General features: G+C 41.9%; 1 protein-coding gene across 1 annotated transcript in view; it reads right to left on the bottom strand.

The window, feature by feature from the left end:
* The window catches only part of WDR49 (WD repeat domain 49), a 67,335-nt gene that overhangs the window by 24,204 nt on the left and 15,804 nt on the right, over nucleotides 1-27,327 (bottom strand). The window contains exons 2-7 of the mRNA XM_077826864.1: nucleotides 23,788-24,228; nucleotides 21,559-21,735; nucleotides 20,021-20,195; nucleotides 11,815-11,982; nucleotides 11,173-11,321; nucleotides 8,398-8,631 (exon numbers count right to left, since the gene is read on the bottom strand). Coding sequence (XP_077682990.1) covers nucleotides 8,398-8,631; nucleotides 11,173-11,321; nucleotides 11,815-11,982; nucleotides 20,021-20,195; nucleotides 21,559-21,735; nucleotides 23,788-24,228 — 1,344 coding nt within the window. The remainder of the gene's footprint in view (nucleotides 1-8,397; nucleotides 8,632-11,172; nucleotides 11,322-11,814; nucleotides 11,983-20,020; nucleotides 20,196-21,558; nucleotides 21,736-23,787; nucleotides 24,229-27,327) is intronic.

The following is a 27,327-nucleotide window of genomic DNA, read 5'->3' as shown; positions in this document are numbered from 1 at the left end:
TGGCGTGTGGTGTGTTAAATTGCTCAAAAGAGATGCACTCACTCTTACTTCCATTTGCTGTATACTTACTGCTGGGTGAAATCTTCAGTCCTCACCTCAGTCCTAATTCAAGCAAGATTCCCACTGAAGTCAATGGGAGTTTTGCCTGAAAAAAAGCATTCTGGGATTTACTTTTTTTGTTTTTGTTTTTGCCTTTGATGCTCATCATTAAAGAGGTTAAGTTTCATCAACAGTCTCCACACTGGTATCACTATTCTAGTCCTATTCTTACAATAAGAAATAACAGTGATATCTCAGTCAAGCATGGCAACTGTTGGCAAGTGGTGAATTTTTAAATGGCACCCACTAACTATACACATGCTGTTATTTAAACCCCTTGCCCATGTAAGTTAATACACAATAATTGCTGAGATTTAGTTGTTCTTCACTCTTTTCAAAACACTTTTCCTCCTAGTTAAAATCAGGTGCTCAAAAAGATAGTTGGCTATTTCTTCCAGGAAGGAATCCAATTCCTCCCCCAGAAAATGCTAATCAAAGAGTTCTCAGCAATCTTAACAAAAATCAAATTTCTTTCATGATGATTCACATTTCAAGAAGTTCAAAGACATGTGCCCAATGCCATACCTGTCAGCACCTGTGGAAATTTTATATCAACCACTTATCTTCATTCATAATACCTCTGACCACAAACACAATGAAGTACAGCTTCTGCACAACTCATGTTCTTTGACCTGATACCATTACGGAATTATTCCAATGACAGGGTTTTTTTATTAGTTCCTGGCAAAATAAATAAATAAAGGACTCCCTTAATTGTTTAATAAAAAAAAAAAAAAGACTATAAATCCACTGAAATAAGGTCGCTTCCCTTCAAATTTTAGTAATTAAATGAGGCTTTCTTGTTGAGAAGCAAAATACTGCAAATTTATTGTGTTAAATTAGCTATGTTGCTCATGTTCTTAAAAGCACCATCCAAAGGAGACCCAAATTGAAATCTAATTATAACCAAGTCTGTTTTGAATACAAGTTCCGCAATTTGCCTTTGTTATTCTAAACTCTCACTCTATTATCTAAGGAGTCCTAGATAATTTAAATAAGGAGTGTGAGACAAGACAGCATTGTCTAGCCATTAAGACATAGGAGTGGAAGTCAAGAAATGTAAATTCTGTTGCTGACTGCCTCTGCTTTACTGTATGATTTTGGGGGAGTCCTGCAACTTCTGTGCTTCAGTTTTCCCCATCTGTAGGATGAAGTTAATAATACCTACTTACCTGATGAGGCCTACTTAGTGCACTGAGATTATTTGATGAAGGACACCAAAGAAGCTGAAAATGTTATATTAATATTAGAGATGGCCAGAGGAAGTGAGACTCTGGATGAGTGAGTGTTCAGCAGTCACAGTTCAAGTCAGAATCAAGGCCAGGGATCAGAGGTCACACTCTCATGAGATGTTCTTGTGAGATTTCATCCCCAAATTAGAGAAAACTAACAGGATCACTTGATCTCAGAAGAGTTTCATCTCAATCTTGGGATAATGACTACATTCAATTTCTCACAGCAATGGTCAATCAGAACCTTCAAGCAGGGCTGGCCAGTTTAAGAACCAGAACCAGAACGGTATAGATGGGTTTAAATCCAGTGATTTGAATTTGATGCCCCCATTTCCTAGCTCTTCCAAAAGCACAAGGTGCTTTGGACTAAAGGCTTTGGGTTTAGTCCGTCTCCAATTAATTTTATTTATTTTAAGTAATTAGCAGACTATAAATACCTAGCCAAATACTGATGCACAGGCCGGCCACTTGATCTTGATCTCAGGGAAATGTCATGTATTGAGCTACCAATAACAGAACTGACAGGTTTTGCTAGATATGCTAGTAATTACTAAGCACACTCAACTTTTTTGGCTACTTCTCTGCATATAGGTGTTAAAATAATACACGACATAAGACTATGAAATCATAGCATGAATGCAGGCCTCAGATGTATTCTCAGGCAAAAAGTGTTTATTTCTATATCAGTATGACCATGCATCCGTGAGTGTTGTTAGACCTATTGAGTTTAAGGAGTTCAGTAGAAACTGCTTGAGGACTAAGGCACTGTGACAAGATTACAGAGCCAGGCAATAGCAGGGCTAGGGTTAGAACTGAGGAATCCCAAGTTTCCCAATCTTGTGCTCTATCTAAGGTACTTTATATGGCCCGCATTATTATAATATCCAGGCATCTCACAATCTGTAACATTTATCCTTCCAACACCCCTGAGAGGTGGGGCTGTGATATTATCCCCATTTTACAGATGGGGAACTGAGACACAGAGAGATTAAAACCTGAATGCACAAAAGGAGTTAGTTGTTGTGACATTGAGTCCCTGGAAAATCACTGCAATCCACAAATACTGTGTTAGGTGCCTAAGCTCCTATACAATGAAGGAGAAGACATAGGCGTCGTAGTCTGCAATGAACTAAAGCCAGCATACTAAGCAGAGAGCTGCCTAAGCTAATCAATGGAAGACGCCAACCAGAGTGGTGCATGCTAAGTGCCACCCCTCTCATGGAGATAGGTACTTAAGTCCAGGCTGCAGGGAGGTACCTAGCTGTGCTTGCGAGTCACAGCTGGCAACCCTTTTTTGGAGTTAGGTGCCTAAGCCATTTTAGCAAGATGTGAGAAGCAGGAGGAAGAATTCCATCATAATTTTAACCTACTGGTTAGGGTATTCCCCTGGGATGTGGGGGAACCCTGGGTCAAGTCCCCCTTCCACCCAGGGGGCAAAGGGATTTGAACTAGGATCTACCATCTCTCTGGTGAGCACTCTAACCATTGGGATATGGCATAGTCTGATGTGGAGCTCCCTTAGTCTCTCTTGTTGAAGATGTTGGACTCTGGTTAAATAATTAAAGAGACAATGGAGCAGGGAAACTGGATCCTAGGTGAGAGCTCTAACCACCAGGAGTCGCTCTCATGCTGTGCTCTCTCTCACTGTTCCAAATGACTCTTTACTACCACTTTTTGAAAGCATCCTCTGGGACTGTCACTGCATTATAGCAGCATCCAGACAGAATGTCACTGCAGGACAATCTGGTGCATTGTAGATTCACACCCTGGCTTACTGCACAGTAACTTGTTGTGTAGACAAGCTCTACAACAGAAACACAAACTTGCTCAAGATCTCTCAGCAGGTTCATGGCAGAACTAGGACCAGAACATATACCTGCCTGAGTTCCAGACCGGTGACCCAGCCAATTAAACCACACTGCTCCCCCTTTCTGGTTGGCATATACCATTTTGCATCACTCTGTCTATGCTATTGGTATTTAATTTGTAATAAGTATTTTGGAATTAGATACACTTAGAGGGAAAGTAGATTACCTACCTCAGAGGGTTGTTATGAGGATTAAGGGTGGTTCTGTGCTCCAAAACTATGATGTATCAAGTATTATTACCATTCCTGAAGTGAGTGTACATATGAGCCACACTTTTATCTCTTAGACATCAGCTTTCCAGAATGCCTGCATCTTAAAGGAATGTACCTCCCTTCTCTTCTGTCTCCCTTTCTCATGGCTCACAGAAGCCTTTAAAATTAATAACGTCACTGAAAACATGTGCTGCTCATTAGCACAGCCTCCAGCATCCCATACTGCTTCTTTGAAAAACATGCACCCTAAGGCTAGGTGGTCGATACATATCACTGTGACTTGTTTAGCAGCTGGGCCCAGCAACTGTGGTCTTCAACAGGGAAATACAAAGACGACTGAAGTCCTTCACAAAGCCCTTTGTTAGAACAGAGATTTTTCTCTTCCTCCGCCTTCCTTTTCTCATGGAACCTTACTTTTCATTATTTCACTCCTCCCATCTTTTCTGGCCATGCCTTTCTCTTCTTGAATTCTTCTGCCAGTTTCTAACTCACAGAATCATAGAATATCAGGGTTGGAAGGGACCTCAGGAGGTCATCTAGTCCAACCCCTTGCTCAAAGCAGGACCAATCCCCAACTAAATCATTCCAGCCAGGGCTTTGTCAAGCCTGACCTTAAAAACTTCTAAGGAAGGAGATTCTACCACCTCCCTGGGTAACGCATTCCAGTGTTTCACCACCTTCTTAGAGAAAAAGTTTTTCCTAATATCCAACCTAAACCTCCCCCACTGCAACTTGAGACCATTACTCCTTGTCCTGTCCTCTTCTACCACTGAGAATAGTCTAGAACCATCCTCTCTGGAACCACCTCTCAGGTAGTTGAAAGCAGCTATCAAATCCCCCCTCATTCTTCTCTTCTGCAGACTAAACAATCCCAGTTCCCTCAGCCTCTCCTCATAACTCATGTGTTCCAGACCCCTAATCATTTTTGTTGCCCTTCGCTGGACTCTCTCCAATTTTTCCACATCCTTCTTGTAGTGTGGGGCCCAAAACTGGACACAGTACTCCAGATGAGGCCTCACCAATGTCGAATAGAGGGGAACGATCACGTCCCTCGATCTGCTCGCTATGCCCCTACTTATACATCCCAAAATGCCATTGGCCTTCTTGGCAACAAGGGCATACTGCTGACTCATATCCACCTTCTCATCCACTGTCACCCCTAGGTCCTTTTCGCAGAATTGCTGCCTAGCCATTCGGTCCCTAGTCTGTAGCTGTGCATTGGGTTCTTCCGTCCTAAGTGCAGGACCCTGCACTTATCCTTATTGAACCTCATCAGATTTCTTTTGGCCCAATCCTCCAATTTGTCTACGTCCCTCTGTATCCTATCCCTGCCCTCCAGCGTATCTACCACTCCTCCTAGTTTAGTATCATCCGCAAATTTGCTGAGAGTGCAATCCACACCATCCTCCAGATCATTTATGAAGATATTGAACAAAACCGGCCCCAGGACCGACCCCTGGGGCACTCCACTTGACACTGGCTGCCAACTAGACATGGAGCCATTGATCACTACCCGCTGAGCCCGACAATCTAGCCAACTTTCTACCCACCTTATAGTGCATTCATCCAGCCCATACTTCTTTAACTTCCTGACAAGAATACTGTGGGAGACTGTGTCAAAAGCTTTGCTAAAGTCAAGAAACAATACATCCACTGCTTTCCCTTCATCCACAGAACCAGTAATCTCATCATAGAAGGCGATTAGATTAGTCAGGCATGACCTTCCCTTGGTGAATCCATGCTGACTGCTCCTGATCACTTTCTTCTCATGTAAGTGCTTCAGGATTGATTCTTTGAGGACCTGCTCCATGATTTTTCCGGGGACTAAGGTGAGGCTGACTGGCCTGTAGTTCCCAGGATCCTCCTTCTTCCCTTTTTTAAAGATTGGCACTACATTAACCTTTTTCCAGTCATCTGGGAATTCCTCCGTTCGCCACGAGTTTTCAAAGATAATGGCCAATGGCTCTGCAATCACAGCTGCCAATTCCTTTAGCACTCTCGGAGGCAACTCGTCCGGCCCCATGGACTTGTGCACGTCCAGCTTTTCTAAATAGTCCCTAACCACCTCTTTCTCCACAGAGGGCTGGCCATCTACTCCCCATGTTGTGATGCCCAGCGCAGCAGTCTGGGAGCTGACCTTGTTAGTGAAGACAGAGGCAAAAAAAGCATTGAGTACATTAGCTTTTTCCACATCCTCTGTCACTAGGTTGCCTCCCTCATTCAGTAAGTGGCCCACACTTTCCTTGGCTTTCTTCTTGTTGCCAACATACCTGAAGAAACCCTTCTTGTTACTCTTGACATCTCTTGCTAGCTGCAGCTCCAGGTGCGATTTGGCCCTCCTGATTTCATTCCTACATGCCCGAGCAATATTTTTATACTCTTCCCTGGTCATATGTCCAACCTTCCACTTCTTGTAAGCTTCTTTTTTATGTTTAAGATCCGCTAGGATTTCACCGTTAAGCCAAGCTGGTCGCCTGCCATATTTACTATTCTTTCGACTCATCGGGATGGTTTGTCCCTGTAACCTCAACAGGGATTCTTTGAAATACAGCCAGCTCTCCTGGACTCCTTTCCCCTTCATGTTAGTCCCCCAGGGGATCCTACCCATCCGTTCCCTGAGGGAGTCGAAGTCTGCTTTCCTGAAGTCCAGGGTCTGTATCCTGCTGCTTACCTTTCTTCCCTTTCTATCTATCCTTTTCTAATGCCTCCTCTCTCTCTCTCTCTCTGACCCGCTGCTCCCCTCGCCCCCACTTCTGATTCCCTGCCTTGCTCAATGCCTAGTACACAGAGAATTCCAAGGCACTCCTTTTCACCAGAGCCAGTGCAGCTGGTAGTCTCATCAGCCACTCTAGCAATGTCATGGGACACAAGCTCTGCTAGGGCCTGGGCTAATCAGTATTTTTATTAATAATAAAAAACTATATTACAATATTTTACCATGTCCTAAATGGTTTTGGAAACTTAAACATACAGGGATCCCATCATTCCTCAATGAAATGCAGCTACCTCAAGGGTAAAAACTTGTCCCCTCTTTAACAACACACAGCCACAATGCACAACTGTTTAATGAATGAAATGAAGAATATATCAGCCAAGTGGAAATGCAAGAGGGATTTAGGTAGGCAGAATGCAATGAACAGAATTGGAATCTGGCCTGGACACCCAGCCTAAAAATCCTACTCTTTCAAAAAGCACCACAAGCTCTCCAGTGATTACAAGAGGTCAGGACATCAGTTTCACATCTTAAAGCAAAGCATCTTTTGCAGCACATTTCACCCTAACTCCAGTCTGAGGTATTGCTTCAGTACTGGTTCAAGGACCATCAACTGAGACTATTCCTTCCTTGCCCAGCCAAATTCTGCTGACCCAGTCCAGTCATGTTTGGCTTGTGAGATCTAAATGGATTACAGCACAAGAAAGTGTGACGGGGGCTCCCACTACCTTAAAATCTCAATCCTGCAATTCACTGTGCCTAGTATACTGCTGAATCCACATGAAGCCCCACTGACTTCAGCAGGGCTTCAGACCTGCGCCACAGTCCACTTCCATACTACAGATCACAGAGTCAGGCCATAAGTGGTTATCCTGCTTCACTTTAACTCCTAGTGCCTGGAAGGAACTCTCCAGTACCCATCTCATAAACTAGTCTTGCTGATCTAAATACTCTCCATATTTTGCAATGAAAAAATTAAAGTGCTCCCTAAGTTATCCAATTCAGCTGAATTAGACTGGCATAAAATACAATGATTTTGCAACCAACTTTGGTCCCATGAGTGGCATTTTAAAAAGTAATTGTATGTAAAGGGGCTTTTCCTAAACACACAAGCTTTCAGCGGAAGAGGAATACAGCAATAGTCCCCTAGTGATAATATAATAAACTACATTCCCTTAGACGGGTGGGTTTCTAAAGCTTGAACAAATGGAAACACTTATTTTTAATGTAAATTTAGGGTCTGTTCCATCAAAGTGGGATGTTTTTTGTTGTTTAATTTACAGCATGGTTGTTTCTTTGACAGCATGCAGGAAAGCTGGGTTTTTTTCTTTTTCTTTTAATCAGTCAGGCTACTGCTACCATGCTTTAAATGCTCATTTGTACCAAACAAATCACCACCAAAAACCATGATGATCTGTTGATACCCCATATCAGACCACTATATACTCTGAGGTTTGCCTTAGCTGAATCTCAATCTATAGATAAAAGGGGCTGGCTGGGCAGAGCTCAGGAAAATCTATCACAGAGACATTTCCCTGTATAGTAACTGTGGCTCTTCATTGAGATGCAGGTAGTGCTCTGATACCAAAGACTGCAGTGCATCATTAAAGTACTGTGAAGACAAACAACACTCTCACTGCATACCAAGTGGTATTACATTTAACTGAATCATTTTATTATGAATACATCCAGGTCTGCCACTGTAAGCTACTTGTGTAAAATTTTCTAGCGAAAATGAATCTTCACTAATTACAATTCATGCATATTTCAGAACTATCCTCAGAGATACTGCAAGGTGGCTATAAAGAAGAATTTTATAATCAAGTTCATTTGCAATTGGCAGTCATACCAGGACTAACCTACATCAGAGATAACCCTAGACCATCTCACAATAGTGGTTTTATTTTTATCATCTGTGTTTCTTAGAAATGTTGGGTATCCTGATATCTGATATCACTTTTTAACACTGAACCTTTATTGGAAACCAAACCACTTTTCAAATGTGATAGAAGGTTTAAAGAAAGCAGGTAGTTTACTAGTTCAATTAAACTGTTGGGATACTAGAATACCCACAGTCCTTTGCAGGAAAGTCAAACAAAGACTGTAATTAGCATGCTTTAGTATGAGATAATTTTCTTTCCAAAGTAAATGGTCTCTCCATCTCTAATGTAACCTTCTGAAATCAAATTAAGAAAATCACCTTGTAGTAATACACATTTTCAAGTCCCTTATCACGAAAATGCAGAAAGGTTCTTTATTTCTCCCCCATTTACCTGCTTAAAAACTGAATTGTAAAGAACACAAGTAACTGCTTTCCCATGACTTGTGACCTTTCTGCCGGTTTCCTGCTTCATTTCCAATAACATCAGCTGGTTATTAAATGAGATAAAAAGCCGTCCGTGAGCGTCATTAAAATAAAGGGTGGATTGGAAGTCCAGACTCTTTGGAAATGAGCCCACAATCCTCTGGATGCACAGCTGATGCTGAATATCCCAGAGCCTTAACACCTGTGCACATAATGATGAAGAAATCACACATTATCTGCTTTTTTTGTTTTGTTTCAGAATGCATTGCAGTCATTAGTTATTGCAGTGATAGCTCTGGCTTGCTTCATTTGCCTGATTAACATCTACCACCAAATACAAGATGAAAGAGGCCATCTTTGTTCAGTTTATTTTACAAAAGGCTATCAGTGAGTATTTTGTTTTATTGTTAGTTGTATTATAACCAAGGTCAGGACCCTATTGTGCCAGCCATTGTACAAACACATAAGAAAACCTCTGTGCTGAGGAGTTTTCAGTCTAGACAGACAAGACAGAGAAAGGGGGGAGTGGAAACAGCGGTGAAGTGACTTGTTCAAGGTTTTACATCACTGTAACTCCACTGGTTTCCTGGTTTATATGGGTGCAGTTGAGAAGAGAATCTAAAAGCCTCTGGCAGTTACCCTTAGAAAAACAATTAGTGAGTCAGAATAGTCAGAACAAGGTTGAAACATCAACCTTGTTGTGCCTATATTTTACTAGTGTCCCCAGGGAGTTAGAAGTGATATATATGAGCTTTGGATCCACTAAGGCAGGTTAGTAAAAGTTACAATAAAAATCTCTCTCATAGAATGGTATGAGTGTTGACACAAGAGACTAACAGCTTAGTGGCAAATGTTATGGTCTGTTGTGTGTATAAATAAAAAGGTAATTTTTATGCCATTATTTACTTGGTAGACTGTAAAGGCTCGTTATAAATATACAACAGCTATAGCGAATAAGAGATGGCCCGTTCTGGAGGAGGATAAAAGGGAGCTATTTTTTAGCTTTCTTGAAAGCATAAAGCTGCAATATATCAGCAAGTGGATGCAGAGAAGTAGTTGCTATGCAAGCTTCTTCAAACAGCATTGCCAATGCACTTCCCTTGGTGTGCCTCACTAACCTGGCTTTTTTTTTACACCAGGTTTCTCACCAGAAGCAAAGACTTACAAATGTGCTAAGTTAAAGCCCCTCTCCAGAGCTATAGTCATTAGAAGTACATCCAAACTCAATGAGCCTACAGGTCTCTGCATACACCAGTTCTCATCTATTTAAAGAATCCCAAGCATTGGGTGACCCAGTTATTTAAATGTGGTCACAGCAGTGTGGCAAATCCCAGAACACTACCGGAGAGTGGGTAGGCAAAAGCATCAAGTAGATTATACAGAGACAAGCAAGAAACAAGTCCACTGGGGAGAGAATGAGTAGCCATGGAGCGATAGCTGCCATCTTAACCCAGTCTGGTAAATCCTAGTTGGAATCCTGAGTATTCCCATACTGAATCTGTTCTATGGATATGGGGCTTCTGTCTCCAGGTCTGTGAACACAGCTCAATTCACAAGCCATACATTGATTAAAAGTGTTAAAACATGTGACTTTGTGCTGGTTTAAAACAAGCCCACTCTATCTCCATGACTTATCCATTACAACACATGGTGCAATCAGTGACTCAGAATTTCTCTTGTGCTGTCAAAATTCCGCCTTTTAAAATGGTGAATGTTACCTCTTTGCATCCCTCTCATCCCACATAACATCGGATGGAAAAAGTTTGTTGTGGTTTCTTCTGGCAGTAAATCAGAGAGTGCTCTTTGTAGCAGAGGGGGCTTTTTGTTTATTATATAGACATAGAGACTCAGATTACCATGCATTCATCAGAGTGAAATAGATTCATACTAATGCCAAGAACAGCATGCACTGCTCTGGGTTTAGCATAATGGTTTAGCAATTAAAGAGAAAACACAATGTTAACACTGCAATTGAAAGACATACAGTGGTGTTTAATATTGGTGCTGGCCTCACTTGTTCTGCTCAGGTTTTGATCAGCAAGTCCTTTCTTGCCTTTATAATGACAAACCTGGATCACAGTCTCAAATTAGCATTAGAGAAATGTTGAGTGTGAAAATAAACTAAGGCCTGTCGACATTTAAAACACTACAGCGGCACAGCTGCAGCTATGGACACTACTTTACTTTACTTTAGCGTGGACACTCCTTACACTGATGGGTAAGGCGATTGCTGAGAGCTTCCTGAGAGCATAGACACTACCTCCCATTGGCATAGGTAATCCACCTCCCTCAGAGGTAGTAGCTAGGTTGACATAAGAATTCAGCCTTTGACCTAGTGCTGTCTACATAGGGGCTTAGATCAGCTTAACTACCTCACTCAGGAGTGTGAGTTTTTCACACCCCTCAGTGACATGGCTGGTTCGACCTAATTTTCTAGTGGAGACCAGCACTAGGACACACTATGGACCATATTTTCAAGAAAGTTTCGCATCCACAACTGGGGTCATATTTCCAGAAGACCTCAGCTCTCAATTAGGCACCAAGATAAATGGCCAGATTCTCATATGTTGGGTATGGAACTTTTTTGAAAATTTAATCATGTCACAATGGGAGCTGCTGGCACATTTCTGAAAATGCTCCTCTTGTGTGTGCTCAACACCTGAAAATCTGGCCCTGTGGATCCAGTTCTGTTTGTCAATGCAGGGATTGCAGATCAGGCCCTGTAGGCAGTTTCTATATTTACCTTGTCCTCCGAGAAGCTGAAAAGCTGTTTTCGTTCAGTAATGAACTGAACAGCTATTACACTGGCTGAATGGCCTTGAAGAACTCCAGCAGGTTTCGAGGTGACGTAGGGGTTCCAGAGGCAAACTCGGTGATTGATGCCAGCAGTAGCTGTTCACAATCACAAAGCAAAATACATTAAAACCAAAAGTACTCTTGAAAGGGGATTTTATTTCAATTAATAGTAAAGAAACTGCCATCTCTCTGAAATACACAGTGATAATGACTTTGCTAAATGAGAATGTGTTTGTTTATGTTACCAGTGAATATGTGAGAACGGTAGTGACTGCAATAATTAATAATGCAGAACAGTTTCCATTGTAATCGCATCTGCAGTTACTCAGAACTTCCCTAAACTTGCACTTTTTGAGCAGAAATTTCTCTCATGCCCTTCCCCCCAGCTAATTTGTCTTCCACTTCATAAGCCAGAAATATAAAACATCATCACATAAATATAAAACACTAGGACTCGGTCTTTCACTTTTGCAGGCAGAATGCATACAAAGGAAGAAAATGCCTATATATGTACACATACAGAATACAGTTTTCTTAGCCCCTTAGGTTTTACTATAGAACATAAATTAGTCAGTTTTTAAAAACATACCGATTAAGTTGAGTCGAGAGTGGAAGTCAAAAGCATTAATTCCCCGGGCAATGTCAAAGGATGTAGTTTTAAGACGAGGCTTTAATTTTTCTCTCCAAGCCAGCACCAATGTGTTAACGTTACTAGTTGTACTGGAAATAAAGGCATCAAAAGAAGAGCTGTATGCAACTAATGGGTGAGAAAAGAAAGAGAGAAGCCTTGAATTGATTTCTTTTAATATAATCCAATCAGAGCTAGTTTCATAAAGAACAAGGTATATTAAATCTAAGCCTAATTTTAAAAAACAATTGTTGTCAGGGAGAAAACTAACCTTGACTTCAAAGGGGTTTGGATCAGGCCCACACGGCTCAATCCTGCAAGGTGCTGAGCACTCTGGACCTGATCCAGGACTGCTCACACACGTAAGTGCTTTGCTGGATTGTGGCCAGAGTTCTCAGCACAATTCAGGGATGAGTCCCTAGATGTCAAGGACATACAATATACAGTGTGGACATACAAAATAAAGTGCTCAATGGCTTCATCTCTCATGAAGTTCAGTGGTATTAGAGGGCGTTCAATACTTTGTAATTGGACAAGCAAGAAATCTAACAGAAGCATGGTAAAAATACATCACACTGCTTTGCTGATACAATGAAGTCTCATTTACATTTTTGGTATAGAGACTTAATGAACCATACATACCATATCCTATATACTGGTAACAGCTAACTCTCCTTGCAGTAATCCCTTCTGAACTACAGAGCTTTGCCATTGGTTTCTAATCCCTGAGGAGCTTGGATATAAAACTGGTGACATAATATGACCCCATGTTACTAAGCTAGTTATTCTTTATTCAGTAAAGCGATACTGAAATCTAAAGTCCACATTATACAACAATTATTCCTACACAAATACATGGCAATGCTACAGTCTAATTACTGTGTGATCAAAAAGTGCAAATATCTGGGAAATTACTTTGTTATATTTCCACTTTACATTCAAATACTGTTACAATTCTTGCTCTGCAGTCCATCAGGAAAGACAAATTGGAAATCTTAAACTCAGAGTGTTGCCCTAGGACTTGAATCTGGAGGTTATAAGTGACTTTTGCAGGAATAAAATGTTGTATGTTTCAGGAGCTCGGTGATTTGCACAGTTTGTTACAAAAACAAACTCGTTTCTGACTAAATTGTATTGTAAGTCAAGCTCCTTGAAGAATGTCTGACTAAAAGGTGAGGTTAAAGGAACTTCCATAACATCAAAGTATGTAGCAAATTCAAATGCTTATCTGCATGGAGAAGGAGAAAAAGGGGCAGACTGAGACAGAAAGGACTTCTTAGTGTCAAACATAGGTTAGGGAGTGGAAACAATCAAAATATGGCCATGAAAATATCTGAATCTGCATTGAAAAAAAGTAATTTTATTTCCAAATGTTTTGCAACGAGTAGCTTTGTCCTTGGAAATATTCTCTATGTCCAGATACTCGGGTGCTATAAGTTAGCATAGCTCTATTGATTTCATTTGGAATTACACTATTTTACACCAGGTAAGGATCTGACCCCAAAGTGTTCTTCCAATAAGCGTGATGAACAATTTTATTCCATTCACAAACATGGACAATCCTAACATTACCCTCTGATATTATCAGAAAAATTAGTGACCTATTAAAAGACCTAATTAGATCAGCAAGTCCTTGCAAATGCAGAATACAGCCCCACAATAGAGGCAGTATCACAAATTATAACTGACAGAAAGTGGACCCACAGCTACCTCTACTTTCCATTCTCATTGATGCACCTTTGACTAAGGAATCCCTTTTGTTGTAATAAGTGTTCATCTTTGCAAATAGTGTCACGTGGCTCTCCAGGGTCCAGTAGCTTTTGTAGAACAGCCAGCAAAGTGCACGATCCCATGGGACCAGCAAGTTTAAGAGGAGTCAAAGATCCTCTGGAATTGCACTTAACGCCTTGTGAATCTCAGATCATATGCAGTTTCCTAAGTCTAAGCCCCTCTGTTTTGTCCTTTCAGCAATGGCAACAAGCCACACTGTGATTTGCTGTCCTGCTCCCCCAGGCAACTACAGTTCATGTGTGTTCTGCAAAAGCCAGGAAGAGGGAGTTAGTGCTTGTTCAGATGGATTTTTTTAGGGTAAGAATCACTGTTCTGCAAGGGGAATGTGCCATGCTGAGCAAGCATTTCACAACTCATGTCCCAGGCCACACTCTGTGGCCACACAGTGCTACGCTCCATGTTACAAAGGGGCTTTGTGGCAAGATGGAGCCTTCCTTGGAGCAGCTTTCCCCTTCATCCAGCTCCCATGACTCAGTTTATGCTGGATTCCTGCCATTTTGCTCCCATCTGGGAAGTGGGGAAAGGCACACCCACTCCTTTCCTGGATCTACCATTACTGCCTTTCTCACTAAAATATTTCCTAACATTTTTGCAATTCAACCATGCCCCTTCTCACCATTGTATTTACCAACAGATTTTGAATACTCTGAGTAAATTTTCATTATGTTTTGTTCAACAGGAACCTCAACAAGCCCAAAATATTCCTTCCCATCAAGAAAGCATGTAACGTCTTTCACCTTTCCTCCCTCATGCACGTTTTTGAGACCAAAGAGGAGATTTTCCAGTGCACAAATGGCAGTTGGGCACCTACATCACACTGAGAGTCCTTGGGAGTTAGGTACCTAACTGTTACTTGTGCTTTTGAAAATCTACCTCCTTGTGCACAAGTGTACTGTCAAAAATTCCATGGACTTCAATGAGGGTTTGCCTGCATTAGGACTGTGGAATGGGGACCCTAGACTTTGTTTTCCCCTCTCTATAACACCTCCTGTTCCATAGTAACACTGTTTGTATTGCCACAAAATTACTTCCAGTTATTTTCAGAAAGTATCATTTTGCTGCAGTATTTTCATCCTTCTCAGTGAACTATAGCCCTTTTTTATGAATGACGGTAGACAAGAAAACTTATCACTATTCTTTCAAGTCTTCATGTAAGTTGATTAAATCCCATCTTTAAAAAAAAAAACTAAAAAAACCCCTATATATATTTGCCTTTTATCTGAAGTTCTCACACGTTGAATAAACCATTTCCCTGTACTGTGAGTTTACCAATCTATTCTCTCCCCAAATCTGTAACTTTAGCCTTGGTAGACAAATAAAGGACAGAGAGTACAGGACATCTAAATGACATTGACTATCTATAAAGTGTTTTATCAAGGTCTCAGGTACTATCTCTGCCTTTATAAGTTATGCTGTTTCTTGTGTTATTTTCCTCTCAACTTTAACACATTCATGGTCTCAAGGCTCCAACATCATTTGGAAATGCTGAGCTTGTATTTATTCCCTCTATTCTCTTCCCCCTCCCCCCCTTAACTTCTTTTGTCCTTGTAGTAACTCAGGTATGTCTGGAATCTATCCATATTGCACTGCATTGAGGCTTCTTGTATCCTATCATCTCCCCTTCTATATATGAACCACTTGTTAGTAACAATGGCCTTCTCACTTATTTAAAGCCCCTTGAGTATGTGTAATTTCCTCCTCCAGCTACCTCCCCTTGATAGTATTTCAAGGTCATTTAGTACCACATCTGAAATATTCTCCATTCAAAATGCAAAATTATACATCTCCAATCTGAGAAGAGAGAAAAATCCTTTCTGTAAAGATGGAATTACTTCTATTACAGTGCTCCATGAATGGTTCTGCCAGAAGGGTTTAGATTTTTTTTTCCTGGAAAAGAAAAAATAGAAATGAAAAATTCTGACGCTTGAAGAGAATTATATGAGCTACTCAAAATCCAGGGGAAAGTACCATAGATTGGGAGCAGTTAGGAAGTGGGTGAATTTTGAACTGAAATTGTTTAGCCAGGGATTGTATGATAACCAACAAATAGAGTGAAATTCACCCCCTAAGCAAGGCCCAAGGCAAGGCCTACACACCACTTAAATCCTCAAAATAGGAATTAAGTAGTGCATTGACCTTGAACTAGCCTTCTGCACAAGAGTGAATTTCACCCATAAGCCTTAGTAAGGGCTTGATCCAAAGACGGATAAGCCAACGGGAGCCTTTCCATTGACTTCAGTAGGCCTAGGTAGCAAGACTAAAACCAGCTAATTATGCTATTTTGAATGCCAAAATAATAAAGGGGCCTCAGTAAAATGAAAGTAGTTCCAGGAAGGGCTACAAAAAGGATTCCAAGATGCAACCTTAAAGAGAAGCTGAACTCATCAGATATGAGAAGCTTTGAAGAAGTGTTGCAAAGAATCTTTCTGATGGTGGTTTGTATGTCCTTCAGGGGTTGTAACAAAGAGAAAGAGGAGAAATTATTTGGAGTTTGTCAGTGAGGACAAGATCAAGTATACTGGCTTGACAACAGAAAAAGGAAAATACAAGTTCATTACAAAGAGACCTAAGAAGTGGTCAGTCAGGTGATGGAACAGTAAACACTAATGTTACTTATTGCATTGATCTCATATAGCTGATCCAGAAGAATTATGAAGTGCTTTTGCAAGCTATTCACCTTAAAATGGGAGTTGTTGGTGCTCAGGCACCTCAAGATTTAGTTCTGCATGTACATTGGGTTCAACGCAGCACTACATAATAGTTCAGCACAGGAAATGAAGAAGAGATGAGGAAGAGGAACCCAAGAATTACCTGGAGGTGTCACTCAGATGCCATCGCAGGTCATACTGAAGAGTAGTATGGTTTTAACACTCAGTAGGACAGGGTAGAGGAGCTCTTTACTTGTGCTGGGAGTTGCACTAGATGACACAGGCTAGTAATAAGAAGCCTGAGCTGCTTTGGGACACTTTTTTGGAAGGTACTTTTGGGCACTACCAACTGTGTAGTCTCCCCATGTATGGCCCAGATGAGCACATCAGGAAATCCATGCCATACATCCATCTGGATAAATAGGTTTCCTTAATGGAGCGCCAGGATCTGTGCCCTCGCACGATGCATTTCTGTGTGTGGATAGAGCGAAAAGTCCTTCTAGACACCACTAGGTGTTCTAAGTCTCAAACTGCAAAACTGCTTACTTTGCCAATGTAAGAAAACGAGATATTACAGCTCAGAATGCAATAAACTCCCTTTAATGGGATCCATTTAGAACTAGATCAGAATGTTGTATGACTTTACTGCCTTTGCCCTAAATGCTGAATTTGTGCAGCACTCTAGAGGGGCATTCATTATAATACCCCGCTGATCTATCTTGCATGCTTCGTGCATCCCACATCAATAAAAGCAGACCTAAATGCCTGATTTGCAGTTACTTAGATCGGTGTACATTTCACATTTCTCTCAGAATTTATGTAGTTAAAAACAAAAAGCACTCGCTCTCCCTGCGGGCCCAATTGTGGCAGTTAGGCTCAGGCCAGAGTAGGAAGCAGGTCAGAGCCACACCTGCCCCAGGGATGCTCAGGAAGAGATTGTACCTGGGGGAGGCACAGTTCCTAACTGTCAGTCCTACAGAGGGGGAGAGTGCACATTGTACAGCCTGCCTCCCCCCTGCCCCCACCTCAGCCCACTCTCTATGGCTAGTTGTAGGAGTGGTGGGGCAATAGGCTCTGCCTGATCCCTGCTCCATTAGAGTGATGTCCAATGCTGGGGTGCCTGGAGTAAGCAATGTACCTGCTCAGTGCAGAGACTGCAACTGTTCCCCACCCTTGAATGCAGGAGAAGCAAAGGGAGGGCTTTACAGGAGAGCATGTGTTCCTATCAGCACTGAGCTGTAGTAAAACACACAGAACATAGCATGCACCAATAGGGGCTGGAGCACCCACGGGGAAAAATTGGCAGCAGCCAAGCTCCCTGCCCTGCCCCGCCCCACCCTGCCCCAGCTCACCTCCGCCTCCTCCCCTGAGTGCGCCATGTCCCCGCTTCTCCTCCCAGCACTCCTCACGGCGTAACAAGCTGTGGGAGGGAGGAGGAGGCGCGTAAACGTGGCACGCTCAGGGGAAGAGGCGGGGTTGGGGCGGGAATTTGGGGAAGGAGTCTAAAAGGGGAGGGAGGGGGCAGAGTTGGGGAAGGGACTTTGGGGAAGGGGTTGGAATTGGGGCAGGGCGGGGGTGGAGTCAGGGCGGGGTCAGGGGTGAGCATCCACCGGCGCCAGGAGAAGTTAGTACCTATGCGCACCTACTCGTCCCAGCAGCTAACAGGGTCATCTAGGGGTAAACAGCGTTTGGGGCTACTAGATTTTTAAAGACACACTTTGAAATGTTTGCATGTTAATGTGAAATGACTGAGCTGATTTGAAGTAATGAAAATGCTGGCTTTTCTTAGGGTAGGTACCAGAGCCAGACACCATGACTGTGCTTTATTACTCACAGCCAGATTCTGACTGACCCCGTGGGAGAGTCCCTGGGGGAAAAGTGCAAAGGAGCTGCCCACTCCCTCCATCCTTTCAGCTCCTGCACAGGCGCACAGACAGCTGCAGCCCCCATACACCTCCCTGGGTTTGCACAGTCTGGTCCATATAGCTGCTCAGGAATGAACAGAGGCCTGGTGTGCATGAATACAAACATTCAGCTGTTTGATCTACAGAAAGGGGCAAGGAATCCTTGTAATCAAAATCTCACAAGGAGAAGAAGTGAGCAGGTATATTTGCAAGGATCTTTGGCCTCATATTTATTATTTCTATGCCTCCTAGAGGAAACCCCAGCTAACCTGCCTTGGTTCCACACACCAAAAATAAATTACTGAGTCAGATACCTTTCACCCCATCGTCTGATCCTCTAGAGAAACCATAGCCAGCGATCCCTTGGAAGTATCTTCGTGAAGATTCCAGGCACCCACCTGGAAGCCATGCCCCTGACAACTCCAGTGATTCCTCAGATTACCAGGTGCTTGGTGTCTTCTTGAAGGATTGTCAAACCTGAGAAGGGGCCTGTTAAGCCAGTTGGTTGGGACATAGTGTTCTATTATACAAGCTACTTCTTCCATAGTACCAGAGTTATGCTCATTTATGTCAGAATGTCCATCTTGTTGTTCCAGTGCAGTGGAGTCCAATAGATCTCCAACTGGGTGAGTCTTGAGCTGGATCTAATAAGAGGCCCAATCCATCCTTCAGGCTCCCAGCTGTGGTAGGGATTCAGGAGGAACAGGTCTGACCAGAATTGTACCAGTGAGTCACAGAGGATACCCCCCATTCAGCCCAATACTGTCACCTAGACACCCTCATGGTCTTTGGCCAAGTAATCTTCCAGAGCCCTATTGGGGCAGGGTGGTGAACCTCTAAAGCAGCAGCTCCTAGAACCACCAATGTTGTTGCACTACTTGCTGCTATTGTACTAGTTATTTGATAATACCTCTCTCTTGTCCAGAGGGTGTCCAATATCCTACTCCTAGCACCAAGCTATAACAGGACTAAGGCAGAATTTTAAAAGAAGAAATTCACAGGTTTGAGCACACCTCATGCTCCCTGAGTTGGGATGTTCTAGTTTATCCCCAGCTAACAACAAACATGATATGCTAGCTCCATTAAAGTCAATGGGAGCACTGACACAGACTTCAGTGGGACCAGGATCACACTGCACCCCAAGTTGACAAAAGTCTTTAACCATACAATTCAGGTAGTTTTCCACATAAACTCAAAACATGCAAAATGCATACAACATATAAGGCAGCTCCTATGTTTCCCACAGAACTCCCTGCCCTGGCTTTTGGTCTCCTGTATGTCATTATCTCCTGTCTTTTAAGGAGCTTAGCCAAAATGATCTCAGCTGTACCTAATTAGCAAATTAGCTGGTAACACCGCCCTGTGCTGTCTCTGAACTTGCCCAGAAATTAATCCCCAGTGCCTCATGCTGTTTACTATTTTGCAAGGCCTGGCCAGAGACACTATTGGGGCAGGGCTTCAGGATCCTTTCCAAGGGGCACCAATAGGCCTGTGTACACCATCACAAACCTCTTGACATGAAAATAATAGTTATTATGAAGAGAACCAGGCTGCAGTTACACAGATACTGGTAACCACAACTGCTTCCCTCTGCTCATCATGAGAGTTCAGGTGCAAAGATGAACTGTGTCCAGCAGTAAGCCTTCAAGGGAAAAATAATTCTCTCAGCATGAGTGATACTCATTACTATAGATACAGTACCAGTTTCCCTAGACATGCAATTAGCAATGGCTTCTAAACACAAGTAGACCATCAGCTTTTAGTAACGAATATAATTACAGCATGGGATTTTTTTAAGCTTTCATTGTTGTTCAGATTCAGTACCTTGCTTGACCCAATCTTTATAATGAAGTTTGTGCTTTAACGTATAGCAGCATTTGTGATACCCAGAGACCAGCTCCTGCCAATTAATGGTCACAGTTGCTTCTTCACCTTCAGGGGAGCTAGCAGGTCGTTCAAACAAAGAGATCAGAGCAGTGGTAAAGGAAATGGCTTGAACCTGAGAAAGAAAGAAAGAACTTTTATTTAACAAAAAAAAGGGGGGTGATCTACAGACCCCATACCAAATGCAGGCAGGAAGAGATTAAGAACATTCTCTGCCTGCAGACAGCAAATGCAACCCCACACCTGCTCATCTAGGAGAAATGTCAATTATGGAGGAACAAGCCCCCACCGGATGTAGTTAATAAGGGCAAACCCAAGTATAAAGGCCAGGGCGGGAAGGGGGGGTGTAGATGAACTTGGGACTTCACAGGATAACAATTTTCTGCCAGCCAATTGGCTTAACAGGCCCCTTCTCAGGTTTGACAATCCTGCAAGAAAAGGTCAAGCGCCTGGTAATCAGAACCTACCTCTGAAAGACTTAAAATCATTTGGAAGTACAAGGGAGGAAGATAGAAGTAGAAGCCCTGAGGATAAAGTGCTATTTGACTTGTTTATATTATGTTTATGGACTGTGCCTTTTTTTCCTCCAGTTGATGTGATTTAAGCCACTGTTGACTAAGTCAAGGACTGACTGAGGCTGCTCAAACTGGGGTTTTGTACAAAGTGGTATCCATCCCTGCTGATAGCAAGGTAGCTAAACTGAATACAGCACAAACTCTCTACCTTATTACAAATTCATAACTTTCAGATATTAGAGTTTCAGTATCATTGCTATGGTTATCTTCTTTAATAAGGCTTCAGGGATTTCCTTACGAGCAGAGATTAAAAGAGCTAAATCTGTATAGTTTGGCTATGTGACAAATAAGGGGGTGACAAATCTAAAAGTAATTGACAGGAGTAATCTGGAAACAGATTGTTTAGTGCAGTATAAGGTGTATGACTGAGTAATGGGATGCAACTGAGACAATTTATTCTGAGTAGTAGGAGAAGCTCCTTAATAGTGAAGCTGTGGCTTCAATCTTTCAAGCTAGGAGGTAGGAATCACATTGCTGGACAAAATTGTAGAAAATGCACTGTAGGGGATAATTCTACACTGGCAGGAGGTAGCCTAAATGCCCTGAGAGGTCTTTTTTATCTGTGACCACTATGATTTTGTAACATAGCTATAATCTGTATTCTGCCTTTTCATATGTAATACTATGCATAGTATCAGTGTGTGCTACTTGGATTTTTTTTTTTTAATACGGTCATTCACTTTAGTGTTTTATTCGAGAATGGGCTGGCTGTCTGATTTTATCAGTCGCTACCTTGTTAGACTGTTGTTACTACTCAAACAAATCCAGGGTGAAAATGGCATAACTATCCGACAAAGTATAACGATGATACAATTATATGATTCAGCCACTAATGACAGTTATCTGCTGAGAAATAGGGAACTCTCTGTGCCAACCTTTTAGTCTTGTTTATACCATACTTGCCTGTCCAGAGACATCCCCCAATGTTAGAATAGCTTCATTTTCATCATGAGGGTTATACCAATAGTCCATACATATCACTGTTCCTTGGAGGCCATGCAGCCTGTACTGACAAGACAATCCTTGCTTGGAATTCAGATCATAGAAGCAGATTTCTTTGTTCGTAAAAGCAATAGCTATCTGGAGGAAGGAGATGGGGAGGGGTAGAACAACATTGCTAGATTAAGCAGTTAAAATATCCTTTAACATAGAACAGATTGTATATATAATCTTTAATGAACTAGTCAAAATTATAGGAAGACAAATTTGCAACAAAGAATCTCCAATTATTTTCTGGAATATTACAGCCTACATTTAAAACTCCTTTAGGTTCCCTTTCTGAATTCTAGCAATCAAACTGGCTGGCAGGAATGTTCATTCCAAAATTGAACTTTAAATTCAAAATTGTAAGTATTAAGATTATGCAAACCTGATGCTAAGAGTTACTCTCATCCAGCCAGGGCAGGTAGCAAAAATGTACGAGGATAGGGAAGATTCAAAAGTCTGGAAACTTCCTCTCAGTAAAACTCTGTATTCAGGCTATTCCCAGTCAGTATAAGGTCCCTATATCCCTGTGCTAACCTGTGCTTAGACCAAGGCACATAATCAGGGAGCCATAACTGGCTCCTTGAGAGAGTTGCACATTATGTTGTACCAGTGGGAGCTGAATGTAGCAGGGGATCTGCCCCCATCAAGTGACCGATGTGTCCAATCAAAACAGCTTCAATTTTTTTAATATCAAATACTTGCAACAAACTGAGCAAATGAACTATGAACCAAGGTTTGTTTGCAAATATGATCTAATGTATCATTTTGACTAAAGATTAAAAATGAGAAAGTTGCAATGTGTTCTGACAATTTAGGAACTGAACAAAAGGTTACAGTTTCTCTGAAAAGTGTAAATTGTTCATCCAGCCCTAGTAAAGATACGGTAACTAGTTAAAACACATCTGAATGTACCGCATGCAAATCCAGTGACTGACTTTCAAACTCTTACAGATCCTACCGGTATCTGAGCATTGAAGCTGCTATCCTCTTAACACCTGACTTTACAAATGTCGCTAAGCTTTATTAGGGGATATCATTCTTAGACAAAGTAACCACATGGAGCTTCATTTAATATAAAGTATGTGGCTAGTCCATTGTTAGTGTTCAGGGATATATGGCTTGTCTACACTTACAGCACTGCAGCAGTTCATCTGCGCCACTCTAGCACTTAGCAAAGAAGCTATCTGTGCTGACAGGAGAGCTTCTCCCATTAGCATGGGTACTCCACCTCCCCAAGAGGCAATTGCTATGTTAAGGGGAGAAGCCCTCCCATCAGCAAAGCTCTGTCTACACCAGGAGTTTGGCTAGTGTCACTGCTCAGGAGTGTGGATTTTCCATACCCCTGAATGATGTAGTTACACCAACATAAGTTTGTAGTATAGACCAGGACTAGTTATGGTCTCTCAGTTTTGGGGATAACATGGGTTGAAAGCAACAAGGAAGCACGTTCAACTCTCAGCAAGGTGTAGATATGGGGAGGGAATACTACTGCTTTTGAACAGTGCCCTTTCTAGCTGATCTAAGGCCCTGTAAAGGGAGCCCTTTCAAACTCTCCTTGACCTAAGGATGACAGTTTTGGGGTGGGCCATAAGAGTGAACGGGACTGGAATAAGATTTAAAAGAGGGGGTGTCTGACTCTCTGAAGGTCACAGAAGATACCCCAGGACCTAATGACATGAGTGGGAACTTCCTTATTTAACTGTGTAAGCTGGGTGGCAAGGGAGTTACCCAGAGTTACTGCCAAAGCTACTGGAAGGGGTGGATATTTTACTCCTTATCTATACATCTATTTTGTTGCTATGTTTTCCCAAGCTTATGACTGTGTGCCTTTCCCTTAATAAAGATGTCCTTGTTTCTGCACAGTCTAAGTGTTTGAATGTGTGGAAGTTTTGCCTCTTAAAGGCACCCAGGGAGGTGCATTTAGTTTCCCCTGGTTTCTGGGTGCTGGTTTACTTATTTGCCAAGAGGGATTCTACAGACTTTGCACCCAGCACTTTTGGCTGACATTCACCACCTGGCAAAAGTGCAATAGTCTTCATCATTCCTCATGCTGTACCGGTCTGGCGAATAACCAGAGAACTTCAGCGGTTATCAATTTCATATTTTACAAGTACTAACAGACATTTTAAAAAGGGGGTTTTATACCTTGTTTACATTTGCTAGCGAGACCAGCGTTGTCACCCAGAGATCTTTCAGTTTGATAGCTTCTGTAGTAACCTGCAGAGTTCTCTGTAGCTTTAAGTTTTCTCCCCAGACTCCCAGCAATCCATTTCTACTTACAGTCAGGTAACAGCTAGAGCCTTTCAAAAAAGTTACTTTTTGAATTATATCTTTGTGGATGGGTGAAAGAAGTCGGAGATTCTTCCACTGGGGAATGACTGATGATCTCATTCGTTCATCCTTCTCATTAAGGTCTAAGAGCATGAAAGAGGTCACTTTGTCCCAGTCAATGATACCATCTCGGGTCAAATCTATCTTATCAAACATCTCACCAAATTCTTCTTTAGTACTTGGTCTGATCACTGCACACATCTGCTCTGTGAACTCTTCTCTAGTCATGACCACTCTTCCATTTAAACCTGGAGACTTCAAAAAGGACAGAGTGAGACAACAGTAGTTGCACTGGTGCCCCCTTGCTAACAAGAATAAACATGGATTTGCCATAGACCAAGTGGTAATCTTACCCGTGTATCTAAAGGCACATTCAGTTTGTAATAATGAACTATTTTACAAAACCTGATAAAAGGAGTCTGCCCCTTCACAAGAGGGTCATGTAGATATTTTAACAATGAAATATCTGTATAACACACCAGATTGACAGCCCTGGAGTCAAAGTTCTCTAGACAGCCAGGATAAAATTTTCCTTTGTGCAGAGGACCAAACACAAGGCCACATGCACCACTTAACCCTTGTGGCTCTCTGCACAGGGATGAATATCACCCATCACGCCCCCCACCCCCCAAAAAAAATTCTGCTGAGATTGATAACAAAGTTGCAATGGTGCATTTTATTTTAAACTGTGGACCCCTGTGACCAAAACCTCTTCTCATACGGACTATTGAATAGCTGTCAGATAGTAATGATTTTTAGTCACTGGGCTGGATTTGACCTGGTGAACTTGGCTGGAAGGCTCTGCATCTTATTACTAATCTCCTGAGCCATTCAGTCAACTCTGCAAATTTTTTCTGAGTCCATTCATTTGCTCATGCCATCAAATTAAGTGTACTTACATTTTTTTAAAAAAAGGCTCTGAATGCAATACCTCATGCAAGCTCACTATTGCAATTAGTTACTGAAAAAACTAGCAGATGCTGACACATCCGTTTTTATATTAAGTAAAAAAGATAAAAGAAATGAAAAGAAAAAGTAAATTCATTACTTTGTGGAAAATCAGGTTTAATTATTTCTCCTATTTGCATCCCATTAGTATTTCTTTGTTACCTATCTTGTTTTTCCATGTCTCACATCAATGACACTCTATCCTAGAATGCAAATTATCTTGTATTGACACAGGAACTTTTATTTTACTTTTGTGTAGGAGAACAGGGATCTCCACTTTTGTGGCCTGATTTTCAAAAGTGCTGCACCGTGCCCACAGTGAGGGCAGTAGGAGTTCTGGATGACCAGCACCTTTGCAATGGTGATGAGGTGACAGGGCCAGCCCACAACATTTTGGCACCTGAGGCAGGGAGCTCAAATGATGCCCCCATGTCCCCTCGCTTGGGCCAAAACTTTGAGAGGTCTCAATTCTGCCTTCTTCCTGTTCTACTCCTCTCTTGGTACTGCTCTGCTACCTACCCCAATAAAGGAGAACTAACAACTTAAAATGCCTTGTTCAAAAATTTTAAGTAACACTTAACTTTCAAACGCCTGAACAGCAAATGTAACTTTTCTTGTCTGCATAGTAAACACTGGCATTTTTATCGGTTTGAATAATCAAAGTGGTGCTTTCCGTGCCTTCTTGGTTGCAAAGATTTGAACTGCTTCCTGCTGAAGGTCAACAGTCTGGACCAGCTCATGCTCTGCTGAGATGGCTGCAAGGCCGACCAGCCTCTCCTGTGTCATTGTGGAGCATAGATGTGTTTTTATTAACTTCAGCGTGGAGAAGTTGCGTTCTCCACTGGCAACTGTTACAGGAAGTGTTAGAAGTATGAGCAGAGCAACAAAAGCATTTAGAAAGACAGTGGTCATCTTATCTGTGCACATATATTCCAGAACAGCCTTTGGAGTTAATCCTGCTGAAATGTATCTTGAAAGGGCTTTCAGTTCATCGCCTAAATCACTTGAATCAATATTGCGCATGTCATCATGTGTCAACGCTGTCTCTAGTGCCCTTCATTGATGGTGTAGGTCTTCTTCAGGTATAGTGAGGCGTTTTGGAATATCATACAACATCCCAAATATACTGCTGTTCCTTGAGCTGCATGAAACATTCTTCAGCTGACTGTATTGCACAATCTAGAACCTGGTTAAAAAAATTCCACTTTGAATTGTTGTTTGGGGTCTCTTATGGGATTATCCCATGCCTCGTAATCAAAATGTCATCTTCTTCAGTGATTTTTGTATTTTTGAATGGGTGGGAAAATAGCTTCAGTGTCAAGTTCCTCTGCCAACTTCTGTGCACTCTTCAGAACGTTTTGAAATCCCTCATCTGACCGGTAAGACTGTAGGTATGACTTTGCTTTGTCCATTTATTCCATTGCTCCAGATATATCAAGGTCAACACCTTGGAGTCTCTTGCTTACAACATTTATTTCAAACAGTGTGTCATGCCACAACACTAAGCCACACAGAAATTTGAAGTTATGTATATTTCTGGTGATTCCACTGTTCTCCTACAAACAGTTCCCGTCATACCATTATCCTCCATAATGACAACTATGGCATCATCTATCTTCCCAGTTTGGTGTTTGATAGGCTTTATTGCCTCCACTCAACTTTCCCATCGTGTGGAACTCAGTGGTTTCAGTGTCAGAGAGGATGTTCCCAAATGTTGCTTCAAAATTTGCCATCGATGAGGTGATGCAGAGAAAAATACATAGATGCTTGGAATTACATTAAAAAATCCAGCAGCCTCACTAGAAGCTGACGCTGCATCACTGACCCCCAGGTTCAATGAATGAGAACTGCATGGGACAAAAAAATGCTCAAGGGTTTAACTCTTGGATCCGTGTCTGCGCTCCTCTGTTCTTTCCTCTTATGTTGGCACCAATATCATAGCCCTGACCTCTCATGTCAGCTATCACAATTCCCGTATTTTCCAGCTTTTTAAGAAGCACATTTGTCATACCAGCTCCTGTAGTATCATCAATGTCAATAAATTCTAGAAAATTCTAGAAAATGCTCTCTGACAGTCACCATTGCAGGAACATTTTCACTAGGTTCTGTTGTTGTTACAAAACGCACCATTAAAGTAATTTGTTCCATATGGCTGATGTCAGGTGTGCAGTCCAGAATAACAGAGAAATATCTTGCTGACTTCAGATCTGCCACAATCTTCTGTTTGACTTTTGTTGCCAGTAACTGTATGATCTCATTTTGAATGGTTTTTCCAAGGTAGTGGTGTGTGTACATTTCTTGGGTGGTGACTCTTCTTAGATGCTCCTGGAGTACAGCATCAAACTCAGCCATCAGCTCCATAATTTTAAGGAAGTTTCCATTGTTTGACACATACAGCTGATCTGA

Source organism: Eretmochelys imbricata, chromosome 9, assembly GCF_965152235.1.
Source record: "Eretmochelys imbricata isolate rEreImb1 chromosome 9, rEreImb1.hap1, whole genome shotgun sequence".
Classification (NCBI taxonomy): Eukaryota; Metazoa; Chordata; order Testudines; family Cheloniidae; genus Eretmochelys; species Eretmochelys imbricata.
Note: the sequence above shows the minus strand (reverse complement) of the source record. Positions and strands in the feature narration are given on the sequence as shown.